This window comes from Pan troglodytes, chromosome 4, assembly GCF_028858775.2.
Source record: "Pan troglodytes isolate AG18354 chromosome 4, NHGRI_mPanTro3-v2.0_pri, whole genome shotgun sequence".
In the NCBI taxonomy this organism is placed as follows: Eukaryota; Metazoa; Chordata; class Mammalia; order Primates; family Hominidae; genus Pan; species Pan troglodytes.
This window is the reverse complement of record NC_072402.2, coordinates 100,649,228-100,664,179: the sequence shown is the minus strand read 5'-3', so window position 1 is coordinate 100,664,179 and position 14,952 is coordinate 100,649,228. Positions and strand designations below refer to the sequence as shown.

General features: G+C 36.6%; 1 protein-coding gene across 16 annotated transcripts in view; it reads right to left on the bottom strand.

Moving 5' to 3' along the window:
• The window catches only part of PAM (peptidylglycine alpha-amidating monooxygenase), a 170,374-nt gene that overhangs the window by 96,074 nt on the left and 59,348 nt on the right, over positions 1 to 14,952 (bottom strand). For all 16 annotated transcript variants that reach the window (XM_016953561.3, XM_054684497.2, XM_063811453.1 and 13 more), the window contains exons 5-6: positions 11,267 to 11,352; positions 9,820 to 9,903 (exon numbers count right to left, since the gene is read on the bottom strand). In XM_016953561.3, the coding sequence (XP_016809050.3) occupies positions 9,820 to 9,903; positions 11,267 to 11,352 (170 nt within the window). The remainder of the gene's footprint in view (positions 1 to 9,819; positions 9,904 to 11,266; positions 11,353 to 14,952) is intronic.

The window sequence follows — 14,952 nt, the reverse complement described above, 5'->3', positions numbered from 1 at the left end:
AAAGACCTATGTTGGAACTTGCACATTAAGGATGTCAGTAAAATCTTTGGTGTAACGGGTAACAGTCTGCAAATCCTGGAAGAATATGTCCTCAATTTTGGGGGTATTTACAGTAATCCACATTGCCAACATCCTCTCCATCATTTTCTCAGGTCTAGACAACCAGCAAAATAATAGACAGAACTTTGACTTGCACTATTTGTCAATTTCCATGGTGTAAATTTTTCCACCACAGCTGATTTCAATGTAAATTTTCCCATCACAGCCAATTTCAAGCTACCAACATGACATCACTGCTTTAGGAAGAAATTAGCAGTAAAATAACACTTTGTAGTATTTCCACCACACAGATACAACAGATGCAAATACCCTCAAGTGCACAGATAATAGTAAAATGTAGTAAGATAATTAGGAAATAAAGATTTTTGAGTATTTCTTGCCTTTATTTTTAATGATTGCGATATTTAACAATCAGCTTACAAAAACACTGCAAATTACCAATTGGCTCTTGTGAGCCTATCTGAGCCAGCTCTGGCTGCCTATGCTCTACCTTCTGTGCATCTGATTCAGTAGGCCTAGTTTGAACTAGGAACTTTCATTTTAAAAAGTACCCCAAGGACAGTCTGGTGCAGACAGTCCTCTGATTAGATTTTGAGAAATCCTGATCTAGACTATATAACTTTAGAGGTAATTCTATTAAGATCTTTCAGTTAATTCTTATCTTTTAAATGAAACATTATAAGGAGTCTGTTTGTTTAAGTAAACACTGAGTAAAATTTTTTAAGTGTGAAAACATCTAGTGCAGGCAAGGATATGGGACTTGCTCATTGCCCAAGGATATGGGATTGTAAACTGGAAAAACTGTCGAGCGATTTGGTGGAACCTGTTAGGGTTTAGACACTCCATGACCCCAAAATCTCATTTCTAGATATCTGCCCTGCAGTAGCAATACATGGTTACCTAAAACATTTCTAACATTGCTTATAATAGCAAAAAAACTCAGAGCATCTTTAATAGACAATAAGATACATACATTAGAGTATATCCACACAAAAGAATACTAGGCAGCCTTTATAAATCATGGAAGAGCTTTACATGTGCTACCTTAGAAATATGTCCAGGGTACACTGTTAAGTGAAAAGCAACAACAACAACAGATGCAGATCTGTGGGAAATGTGATCTAATTCTTGTCCAAAAAAAAAAAGAAAAAAGTACATATACACATATCTGATACATTAGTTTATCTTCCACATATAGAAATGCTGAGATAAGCTAATGAAAAGTTGGCAGACATAAGCAATAGTTGGGGTGGGGAGGAATTAGGTGAGAAAGGGGGGTATGATTGAAGAGGGTTTTATCAATTTTTTCAATAGTAGGGGTAATACAAGGGATTTTCAACTTTTCTTTTTAATAATTTTCTATATTTTCCAAAAGAGGAAAAATAAAGTTCAGAAGAGAAGATTATTTTAAAGGGAAAATGTGCAGATACATCCAGAGTCCTCCAATCCTTTTTAGTATTTTAACTGAAAACTCAAATATGAGGAAATAATTTCTTTGTTCTAATACTGGAATTTATTGCAATTCTGAAATCTAAACAGCTTTGGAAGGCTAAAGTTTTCTCATTAAGTTTTGGCAGCAAAATCTGACTTGAATGACTGTGATGATATTTATGTTTTATTCCTTTTTGTGTGAATATTTAAACATTTGTTATAGAAACATTAGTGTATCTACATAGGGATGGTGCCCCAGATTCACAAAGGTGATAGAGTACATGATTTATTCAGTTGAATACCTTTCAAAAATATTAAAAGCTCCTAATTCCAGACCACATCTGCCCCCAAGCATTTGCGTAAAGGTTTGTGTCCCTATCCCCATCAAAGCATACCAGAGAAATTGGAAATGGGAGTCAGGGAGAGAAAAAAGGAGAGTTGGTAGATGACATGAGTATCACAGCCTTGAGAATAAAGAAGGAAAACTGAGGTAAAAGTGTATCCTTCCTGGAACCATATTTCTGACACATTTCTGGATCTCCCAGGGGTGAGACTTGTTTCAGCAGGGCTGCTGTCTCTGGAGCTGAGAACTTGGAAACACAATATGTGCTCTGGAATGAAAGATCATGGTAAGAACTAACATTATGGTCTATTCTGGAAAGGGGATTCAGATTGATGGCTGATGTACATGCCAGGGCCCTATTCAGGGAAGGCTAGGATGAGTGCTTAGATGGTGCTATTTATGTCTCCCTTCCACTGTAGAGACTCAGTTGCTTTTGGACGTCTATGTCAGCTGAGGTTGGAGGAGCAGTAACAATAACCTCCCACCCATATTTGCAATTTCAAGGGAGATTCTTAAATATGGATAGTATTCTGAAATACTCTAAAATACATAGGCTTAAATATCCTGGCCCATAGTATTGTGCACTTCGCAGCGGAGTGAGTAAAAGCAGGATTAATGTATCTCACTGGAAAGCAGGTAGGAGGAAGCTACTTGTGCAGATTGAGAGAAGACAACAGGGAAAGCAACAGGGAGCAATCTGATCCAGTTTCCCACTCTCTCTGCAATTAGGTGTCAGGAAGTCAGGAGCACTCTGATGCTTACACTGAAGTCAGAACAACCTGCTTTATAGTGGAATGAAATAATTTTAAGCACAGTTACCTTGTCACTGATCTCTGCTCCATCTTGTTCAAAATGCATTAGCAAGGGATTTTTCCTGAGCGCACAATTTCAAAGCTTTTTCTAATAGCTTCCTGGCAGTAGTCTTCTAAGAGGCAGAGATACAGCTGGAGTCACAGTGGAATCAGAATTCCTCTGGAGTCCTCTGTTTTCTCGTCCTCCTGCCATGATTACCATTCCTGGCTCTTCACTCTACTACTCTTTCAGTTGTGGTTAGGTAGGAACCCTTTGTATGGATACATGTGTATTTGTGTGAATACACAGATGCACACCCTGTGTTCAGGAATATCCACCTGTCTGGAACTAAGCTTTGCAGAAACCACACCCGAGTGGATCACAGCCAGCATGGAATAATGCAAGAGGGCAAGGAAAAATCAAATCTGATGGTCACAAAGTCCAGGCTGCAGTGTTCCCATGTTTTTATTGTATTTTTTAATCCCCATTTTCCAGATGATCATGTTTTTATTTAAAAAGTTCCCCATAAGGGCTGCAAGCCAAAGTCTATTTATGCTAACTGATAATATGAAACTCATCTAGATTCCATATCTAACTGATAATATGAAACTCATCTAGATTCTGTATCTAACACATAAATTTAGAACAGGAAGAAGGGTGCCTATATGATATCAATCTGATAACTTGAAACATCTAAACTAGGTGTGATCTTGCCTGATTTCCAATCCCCTCTCTCATGGCACTTAACTTTGTACTGGCTCGCATTATTACAGTTATTGTTTTAAGTGTACTTATGCTCACTGGACAGGGAACTCTATGAGGGCAGACTTTTGTTCTTACTCATCTTTTCCTCCATGTAGTGCGTTGTGTGAATTAAAATGAGTTGCAATGGTAGCTTGACAACAAAGGAAGCTACAGAAAATACAGAAGAACAGATAGGAGATGGCAATGAGCCCAGTTACATGGAAAAACTCTACGTACTCCTAAAAACTGGAAAGAAATCATAGCACAATCATTGATATTCACTAGGCTATCTCAAAGTTATGAAGAAAAGGGAGAAGGGGATAAGGAGAACTAACATTCATTGCCAGTCTGTTCTGTGTCAGGCACAGCTGCAGGCATTTAACATGTACCATCTAATTTAACTTCCTAAGACATGTAATATACTCTATTTTTTTATTATATATATATAATATATATATATTTATTTATTTATTTTGAGATGGAGTCTTACTCTGTCACCCAGGCTGGAGTGCAGATATATATATACAATTATATATATATATATATATACACACACACACACACACGCATACATATATGTGTGTGTGTATATATATATATATATTTATTTATTATTTATTTATTTTGAGATGGAGTCTTACTCTGTCACCCAGGCTGCAGTGCAGTGGTGTGATGGCTCAGTGCAACCTCTGCCTCCCGGGTTCAAACGATTTTCCTGCCTCAGTCTGTCTAGTAGCTGGGATTACAGGCACACACCACGACAGCTGGCTAATTTTTGTATTTTTAGTAGAGACAGGGTTTCACCATGTTGGCCAGGCTGGTCTTGAACTCCTGACCTCAGGTGATCTGCCTGCTTCGGCCTCCTGAGATTACAGGCGTGAGCCACTGTGCCCAGGAAAGACACATAATATATTCTAAAATGATTTCTATCCAAGATGTTTTAACATTATAGTACTTAAAGGGTTAAAACCTTAGCATTCTGGAAAATTTGGCTATTGAAAACAATCATCCTCTGAGTGTTCTAACTAGAGCTTTATGATCTGATTTTACTAATATAATCCCCAAAGTTTGGAGATTAAACTTCTTAGAGCTTACATAAAGGAGAGTTGAAAATAGGATCTCCAGGCTGTATTCACTTAATTTAGAATGTAAATATTAAACACCCACTCTAAGGAAAGCGAAACTTTTGGCTATACTTCCAGGAACATACTAAATGTACAAAATGCAGATGTACATACAGGGCCGTGAGAAAGGCATGGATACAAGCCGAGAGAGACAGAGAGAGAGAGAGAGAGAGAGAGAGAGAGAGAGAGTTGTTTGTTGTTAATAATATCTGCTAGTTTTCCCATATGCGCCAAGAGCTGAATGACAGTAAGTGGATTATAGTTTGGAAGTCTTGACAATCCAAAGACAATCAGGGCAATACATTTGGGAAGAGACCCTGACCTTCATTCTAAGAATATCAGTTCCAACTTCAATAGGTGAGTTCACAGGATCTTCAATTTGAGAAATGAGTTATTGTTGGAGACTAGTAAGCTAATGCCAGAAATTCTAAAAATGAGAGGAGAGCTTTCTTAAGATTCCCCTAGGCCAAAACATCGTGAAGAAATGTGGCAGCATTCAGCAACAATCTCAGGAGAATTTTCACTTCGGAACAAGATTTTGCTGAAAAAACTGGTCAAAAAAAGGGGGAGAGGGAAACCTGGAGGAATCCCCAATTCTCACTATTCTAATTTCCTTAAAGGCAGGAAGTTGGTCTTGCAGTTTATCTTTGTACAGCTGAACTATGAATAACAAAAACTGCTGTGGAGAACACGAAACACAGCTTAACTAGGAAACTTCTACTGGCAACGTGACACACTCAAAACAGTTCTGTGTCTAAAAATAATGAGAAACTACAACATCTTTGAAAAGTAACCACGTCCTTTTCATATTATGTGTAACTAGACAAAATATTGTATTTAGGGAAATTTATCCTTTCATGAGGACTATAATGATAATAGCTAACATTTATTGACTACTTAACCAGGTACCTTTATTTATATAAAGGTATGGTACCTTTATGATACCACTATGATACCATTTTACAGATGAGGAGGGCAAAGAGGTTTAGAAACTCAGCGAGGGTAACAAAACTAGGATGTGCCATTACCAGTCTGCCTGGACTTAGAGTTTGGTCACCAAACCTGGTACCATACATACTATCACCTACGTGGGACATTCATTTCTAATTAGAGTACATCCTATTTCCTATGGAATATTAAGTTTTAGAAAATTTAAAAGTCTATACATTAAAAAAAAAGTCATTCTGGCCTTCCTAAGCTGCAATCCTAGCTCACTCTGGCCACCTACGGCCCCATACTTTCTTCATAAGGCTAGTAGCTTTTCCATGTACTCAAGCCCAAGACTGAGCGGCATTAGGAAATGAAAATCCAGTCAGGTTACTGCCTGACTGAAGAGCATTCTGAGTGCTTTAGGAATCAAGTCCTAGCAAGGATCTTTATGGCTTGCTCCCCACCTTTGACCTCTCTTCTAATTTCTTGCCACTTTTCCCTATGCATTTCACATTCCAGCAATGTCAGATGACCCAAAGTTCTTTGTGTCTAAGATGCTGTTTCACTCCCGTGTCTCTGCATCTACTTTTACCTTTGTCTGGAACCTGTCTTCCCTCCTGCTCTGGCCTGGGAGCTCCTGATCACCCTTCCATACCCTGCTCCGGGTCCAACTTCTGGAAAGCCTTTCCCAGACTTCATACCTCTCCACTTTCAGGTATACTTGTACGCTCCTGTCTCTCTGCAGACTTCAGATCCAGTATGCATTATTATTATTGCCTATAAACACACTCCTTTTGTGCTTGTCTCACCTACTAGAATACAATAAACTCCTACAGGCAGGAAGACTAGTATACCCAGCACTAGTATAGGCTTGACACTATGGTTGATATGGCATTTAATACAATTGCTTGTTTTTGAAGGATTATTTTACAGCTTCACATTCTGTGTAATTTCCAAAACACCAAACAAACAAACAAAAAAACAAAGTAAAGCAAACATTTTATGTAATCCCATAGAACTCACTCTAAAATCACAGCCAATCTTTTCATACTAAAGAAGATCACAGTCTAAAACAGGGATGGTCCAATCTTTTGGCTTTCCTGGGCCACATTGGAAGAAGAATTGTCTTGGGCCACACATAAAATACACTAACACTAATAACAGCTGATGAGCTAAAAGAAAAAAAAAAAAAAGAATCGCAAAAAACATCTCATAATGTTTTAAGAAGTTTATGAATTTCTGTTGGGCCGCATTCAAAGCTGTCCTGTGGCCTGCAGCTTGGACAAGCTTTATCTAAAACATGCCCAGGTATGGCTTCAGGTTATACTCTCTCTGATACTCTACCACATTCCCACAACTTTTAGAAGATATTTTGCCTTCATTTCTGGTGCTTTATTAAAGAAAGATCCTAAGTTTCTCAATTCTCTAAAACATTCCCTGTGTGGAAAAATGCTCATACCCTTAAGCCAAACATTTCCCCACTTTTCAGTAGAATATAATAATGTCCTAGTAGTGTTACTCTGCTTCAGATTTACAATTTATATACTTTAAAATATCACCAATAGTTTTAAAACCACGAAATAAAATCTTCCCTGACAATGGCACCAAAAGCAGTGCTGTGATTATATATGTATGTGTATAATTGTGTGTTTGTTTATATATATAATATGTACATAACATATATATTTAATGCATTTTTGATAATTAGAAGATAAAATGATACAATTATTTTCCACTTCTAGGTGCATCTGGAGATAAGTATGAGATCACAATACAGAAGCTGCTGAAAGCAGAATACATTCCTATAGTAAATCAGGCATATAGAGATTCATATTCTTTTTTTGGCATGAGGTGTGAGTGGGAGTGCAGTACACTAACTGGAAGGTATTGAAGGAGTTAACAAAATGCTTCTATTTGTGGAATTTAAACATGTAATTATAAAGGCAATGTTATAACATTTTAAAGGAAAAAAAAAATCACCCAATCCTACCTTTCTTATTCATCAACCATTTCCTTTTTTTCTTGGGCTTGACAATCCTGGTAAGCATACATGAATTTTATATAGTCTGTATTTGATCTTATTGTTGGCTATTTTTGTTGTTATACCATTTATTTAACCAATGTCCTAGTGAGGGCCATTTGAGAACTTTCCAGTTTTTCATGTGCATGAATAACTGGGTAGATAGAGTAGCATTTTTAAGAAAAAAAATCTTTCTTTAGGACAAAAGCCTAGAACAAGACTTTAATACTATATATTAAACATACATGAAATGGTAAAAATGCTTTCCAAAACATCATACTAAATTTATAAAGCCTCCTAAAGCACATCAGATTCATCCAAATGCTGGATAATTTAATATCCACCACTTCCCAATTAATAAATATAAAACGATATCTCATTGTTTTAGTGAGATTTGATATTTTCCCATGTTTTTACTTACTACTCTAAATAAGCTTTAGGGACCTGATAGTATCTACTGAATGAATTACATGAGTGAAATTTTTGCTTACATTTTAATAATATTACAATAAGTTATATGAATTATAGCACTAGTAATCTTTCTACCCCATATATCTTTTAGAAAAACTGTTTTTAAGAGAAAATAAAAAATTACTATTGAAAAGTTAAAATTTCTTATCTGTCTCTTACAGCAAAGAATAATTATATGTTTACATATTAAAATATCAGTACTTTTACTATCCCTAGATTAAACATAAATTATAAAACAAAATTAACTCCTTATAAGAAATTATTACAGTAACATATTTTTAAAAACAAGCATATATCATGTGTTTTCTCTGGAGTATCAATGCAGTATCTGTTAGGGGTCCTTACAACGCTGAGGGGAATTAGATTGAAAAGTGAAGTATAGGGTTTTATAGAGGGTAGAGATTAGGGTTTGCGGGAACCTGTGCCAGTATGATGAGCTACTTTAGTTGTGGTGATCTGGAAAGGCCTGCTTGCCTTTTTTGAGGAAATTAAAGCTTTGTCAATACTTTGGAAGTCAGCAGTCTCAGAATCTGTCTGTTCTACTGAAACCAGCATGGTCAATTTTTAGAGCAGATAATCTCTGTCTTTGTTCCCCAAACACAAATATTATTTATTTCTTTGTTTTCAGCAAAACCTTCTCTCAGCACTATAGAGAGTTAACAGTTTAAGATTATGTTCTATTCCAAAAAATGAAAAGTTATTTGTGTATAACTCAAAGCATATTTTTAATCTAAAAATAAATATTATTTCTAAGTTAGGTTCATAGGCTGGTCCATTTATATATATATAAATTTATATATATTTATTAGTGTATTAATAAATATATTAATTGATAATATATTTGATTATAGTACATTTTCAATGACATAAAATCATTCTTTCAACACCCTTTTCCAGAGGGAGACTGCATTTACTGTCCTCGTTCTGAATGCTGGCAATCTATGGTCCTTTCTACCCCATGGGGCTCTCTTAGCAAAGGTCCTAAAGGGTATTTCATAGGCAGAGATGGACATCTACTTCCAAACTTAGTTGCTGGAGAGATAGCTAATGTATTTGGAAAGGGAAACATATCAGGTTACTTAGAAATATACTGTCAAATTAGAGAATTCAGGATAATATATATAAGTCAGCAAGACATAGTAGAAAAGCAAACAAGACAAGGAGAAATCTACTTAATATTTACACCTGTGAACACAAGAGTGTGAACCCCAATGCAGTTGGAGTTTGACTAAATGCAGCAGCAGGAGTAACAAGCATTGATCTTGGTTGCCTTGGGAACAGGGCCCCTTCCTCATGCTAACGATCTATAGTAAGGAAAGGGGCATTTAAATAAAGTGCATAGCGATCACTGGTAGAGCAACAGGTGTCTAGGGGAGTGTTCAGCATTATCTAAAGGGTGGCTGGGGTCTGTGCCTTACAGCAGTGGACAATGGATGAGTTCATGAAGTGCCACGTATGGATAGATAAGGAATCGACATGAGCCTGAGTGTTTGAGAACCCCTTTGGTATTGCAGAACCTATAGACTCTCGGTGGCTTGCTCAGAGCAACATAAATATAAACAACCAGTACCTTCCTATGCTTTCCAACAGTGTTGCTTGGAATGATCAGCACTCCTAATAAGAGCAAGAGCAGGCTGATAAAACAATACACTAGAAGGCAAGAGAGCTCTATAAAGTCAGCATAAAAGAAAACACAGTAGGATGCACAGGTGCATAACAGAAATGACTTCTAAAATAAAAGTCATTCCTTCAACAGTTCCAAATTAAAGGAAACAAAAGCTGTTATCCCCCAGTGGGCAGAGGGTGTGGGCAATTCTTTTTAAGATGTAGATAATAGTTTGTGCATGTATTTTAAACAATATAGTACTAGAAGTTTTGCTTAGTTCCAGCACTTCAAAACTTACCTCTAAAAGCACTAATATCCCCATAGTGTACCTGTAGTACAAAGTATTTACTTCCAGTCTCTCCTCCAACTCTGAATCCAACACCTAAAGATTTACAAAAAAGTTAATATATTAGAAATGAGCATCTAAAATGGAGTTAATCTCAAATTGCTGTTCTATGAAATCCAAAGGGAAATAACATATAACATATAAAATTATATTATATGAAAACTGAAATATACCATTGACTGATAATTTCTAATATAATCTGTCATTATAATCTCCTCAAAACTATGATGAAATTCTACTCATAGTTCCCACTTCAGAACCAGAGTAATCACTTACACTTTAAGAGGACAATTCACTCATTTTGAAAGAAACAGAGCAAAACAAAATTCTGTCTCTATTGATTATTTAAAAGACATACATAAACCCATTCTCCCATTTTGTTTTGTATATATTCATATTTATTTTATTTTATGATTGAATATAGGAAATTGACCTCTTAGGAGCATTTAAGTGGCATTACTTTTCTTCTGCTGTGAAAAGAGGTATCTACAAAAATGTCATTGAGGAAACCAGTTACCAACTAGATTACTGAAGTCCATTATCTCAGTGAATTTTTGGAATCTGAATATTCTTATTAGTCTTACTGTTAATAAAGCTTGCTAGTGAGCTTTAAAAAATCTAGAGAGAAAATATTTACAGGCAGAAGTATACTTTTTTTTTTTTTAACAAATCTCCTCTACCAATGTATGTCAACAAATCTATGACAGACCTCCCTGTTAGTTTCAAACTTGTTTGGTTGCAGCTGCCTCATATGGAGAGAATTCTGAGGCTCATTTGAAGTGCAAGAAATCAGACATCATTTAATGATGCTGGCAATGAGTAAGGGAGGAAAGAGAGGTGCATGTGTATCACGAGATCATCCATGAACCAGGACAGACCTATTCTGTAACAGACCCACACACACCCTTTAAGAAATATCCAGGTAATAAATGAGAGTCTGGTAGTACAGTCACACATTGGAAGCTATGTACAATTTAAAGGTGCAGTCAGAAAGCCAGCTGAGGTCTGGCATCACATTAGATACCTAGGTTCCAGGACTGTAAAAAATTCTTTGCTGAAACAGCAATTTATTTAATTCCTAGCTCTCTTGGCTCATGAAATGTGTCTGCTGTCAAGAACCAATGTGCCTTAGGTCAAAGGTGGCTTGAGGTATCCTTGGTTGTTTTCTAATTTTATCTAAACTGTTGTGTGGGCAAACTACTTACCAAAGAGAGGCAGAAAAAGAGTAACTATCTAAATGAAACCTTTTCAATACAAAAGAGGTAATGCAAGTACTTTTACTGTGAAGCAGCAATACAGAACACTGTCAACACTGGTTAGAAAGGACTATAATGAAAAGTACTTTGGAAACAGAAATTAAGCAGCTGAACATAAGACCACCCAAGAGGCTCTGACATACCTTTGGGGAGCCGGGTAGGGGGAGCATTTCTTGCCCAGGCATACAGAATATTGGCTTTATCTGTACAGGTTCCTTCATCACAAAACCTGAAGAAAATAAAAAGTAGTATAAATGAAGATTTAAATAGTGAAATGCATAAATTGCTCCCCATGGTGGGAGGTGATGGGGGAAGGTATTTGAAACCAAAGTACATCAATATATCATCATTGCATGATATTAGCTTTAAGATCCTAATAAAGACTGGAGCAAAGAACTATTACTGTGTGAAAAAAAGCACATAAAAGAGGAAACTTTTTTTTTTTGCCTGATATGAAACAATCCTGTGAGGGAGATATATAATTTTTACTTTGATATGTTCATATATGGAATGTACTCTACGTAATCAGGTAGAAAAGCAAGCATTACATAGACGGTCTGTATAAACCAAAGCAAATGCAGCAGAAATCTGGACTAAAAAAAGTGTCATACACATTTCCCCTTTGGCGATCACTGTTGTCAACAAATCTGGCCAAAGCAACAAACAGTGCCTACCATCAGTGGGGTGAGCAATACAAGTGTGTCCCTCTTAAGAGTTGTTGTTTTTTTTGTTTTGTTTTTTTTTTTGAGACGGAGTTTCGCTCTTGTTGCCCAGGCTGGAGTGCAATGGCGCGATCTTGACTCACTGCAACCTCCGCCTCCTGGGTTCAAGCGATTCTCCTGCCTCAGCCTCCTGAGTAGCTGGGATTACAGGTGCCCACCACCATGCCCGGCTAATTTTTTGTATTTTTAGTAGAGATGGGATTTCACCATGTTGGCCAGGCTAGTCTTGAACTCCTGATCTCAGATGATCCACCTGCCTCAGCCTCCCAAAGTGCTGGGATTACAGATGTGAGCTACTGCGCCCAGCCTCTCTTAAGAGTTCTTGATCGTATATATGCATGACATTTTGAGTTTATGAATACTGGAATGTATTAATAAGTTGTATCATATTATGCAAGTTACTTAATTTTTTTTAAGTTACTGAATCTTACCAAGCCTTAGTTTTCTCTCATGGAAAACAGGGATAAGTACACTTACATCACAGAGTTATTCTGTAAATCAAATGAGACTTTATAAACTTCAAAGTACTATTCCAGGGCAATGCATTATTTAACAAAACATTCAGTTTATCTGAAGATTCACTGTTGACAGAGAGTGTTGCAGGGTGAAAAGAGCACCCAGGCAGAAAGACAGATCTGGAGTTCAATTCTAGAACCACCCCTTAGCAGCTCTGTATCTTGGGCGTGTTTATAAGCCCTCAAAGGCCCAGTTCCTATATGGAAACCTCTGTGATAGGGCTGTTGTGGTGATGTGCATAAGGCACTCAGTGCGGTAACTCGGATATTTGGTAGATCCACATTAATAGATGGTAGTATGTCTGACTCCAAGCCACCATTTTTTCCCCATTACAATATATCTCAGCTTTTTCTATTATTGAATTGGATTTAATCCAAACATTGTTAGGCTACATTTTTATGTTGATTTGTATATTTGTGTTTTGAAAACTGGGACCAAAAAAGGTGAGTCAGGTGTGTAGGCAGATCTGAAAAGCTTGAAGACTATAAAGGACAAGGACAAATACAGCTTCTTGGGACGGAGGTTGGCTCACACAGAAAAAAATGTACACTGCCCCTGACCTGGATGGGAAGCAAAGGCAGACTGTGATAGATTCCTAAATAGGTTAGAAACTGAAGCCAGAAACACAGAAAATACCCACGTTGCACATATGAAAACCACTGGTAAGAAGTTGCTTCAGACTCAGAGGCAGGGACTCTTACCGTATTTTCTGCTTCTAGCCAGAAATGAGGTTGGAGGATAGGCAATGAGTGCAGACAACTGTATTATCTGTCTGAATTAAGGGGTGAGGGACCCAGAACCAGGAAGTCTTGATAAGGTTATACTTAGCAAAGTGATCTTGCTTCTATAAATCAGGCTGTAGAAAGAGATTGTGTAATGTGTAATATAAAAGACATCAACTAGTGGTTTCTTACTGTTCACTGTCAAATACAATATACTTATGATGACTGATCATTACCATGTGAGAATTGTATGTTGGAAGAAATGTCTGTGACATCCTTGTGCCAAGTGTGCTAAAAGGCTCAGGATGTTGGATGATGCCCAAAAGCAAAATTTTCCTTCCTGGCCTCAGCTATAATAGTTAAAGAAATGATATTGTCAAATGTGTTGAACTTTGTATATCACTGCTGTGAGCTACTAAAATTTAAAGATTTGGGTGGCAATTTTCATAGCTTTCAACAAAGATCATAAACATTACAAATGCCTATAACCAATGTGATGACAGTCTTAGGTTAAACAAGATAACTGTTTCCTCTGATATGGAAGTTGATTTTCAATGGATGACTAGAAAGAACCAGATTGAAATATAACAGAGAAAACTGGCTTAGTAACTTTTTCTAAGTTATACATTTGATTATGTCATTTGTTGGCTCAAAATCGTTCAAGTGCTTCCCAAAAATAAAATCAAAATAAAATCCAAACCTTGTAGCATAACACGTAAGACCTTTCATGATCTAGACATTGTCTCCAGACAACACCCCCTTTTTTAATCCTGCCAAGTTGCTTCCAGTTTCCAATCTTCCTTATTTCCATTGCTCTCTTTGCCTGAAATATCCCATCCCAGCTGTCTGCCTGAAAAACTTTTATTCACTTTCTCCTTCAAGATTCAGTTCAAGCCTTCCTCCTCAGGAAAGTGTTCTCCGACCCCCATCCACCTTCCATTCCTTAACTATAGCACTCCTCATCCTAAGTGTCAGCTTACTTCTCTCTCTCCACCCAGACTGTGAGGACTTCGAGTACAAGTATGTAGGATAATATCTTCATGCTGAAGTCCCGGCATGAAACAAATGTTTGGTGAAACTTACCTCTCGGTGAGTTTTTAACTTTCCATGTACAGACACTTAAAGAGCTGAATTAGCTTAAATTGTATTGCACTCTCAACTTCATGTTATAATATTTTATTGAAAAAAATTAGATTAAAAATTTTAAATATAAACACCAATAAATTTGAATTATTGTTTGCCTAGTTTTTTGAACAAATCAGCTTATATAAGAACACTGCCAGCAGGTTGTAATTTAAAGTTGAATAAGCTCAGAGAGTTTAAGTAACTTCCAAAGGTCAAACAGCTAAACCATGACTTAAAGCTCTGGCTGTCACAGTCCCTTCTATCTCAATTCTTGACACTGATTTATGGGCAGAGAATGATATTATGTGGAGATAAGCTTTGATTATTACTGTCATCCTTGAACTAAGTTGCAATTTGTGCATGCAATTCTAAAATCAAATTTGAGATAAAATAAGTTGTTTGTGACATATTCACAAAGAGACTGATTTTATATTTTATTCTCTTATCAGGTCTGGTAAATAAGAGCTTCAAACAAACATTGGTTTAATTTTTAAAACCCTGTTTTACAATAAAAAATATATTAAACTCAAGACTGAGTAAAGAATGACTCACTGGAGGACACTGGGGCATTGGAACTAATCCTAAAACTCAATGGGAGGACTAAGAGGAAAAACAAAAGGGCGAGAGAACTGAGTTCTATAACTGATAACGTATCAGAGTGGTAAATATTTCCATTTCCCATTTTAAATGAAAATGGCATCATATTTTCTCCATGTAAAATGACCAAAAAGAGAAAGATGGTAT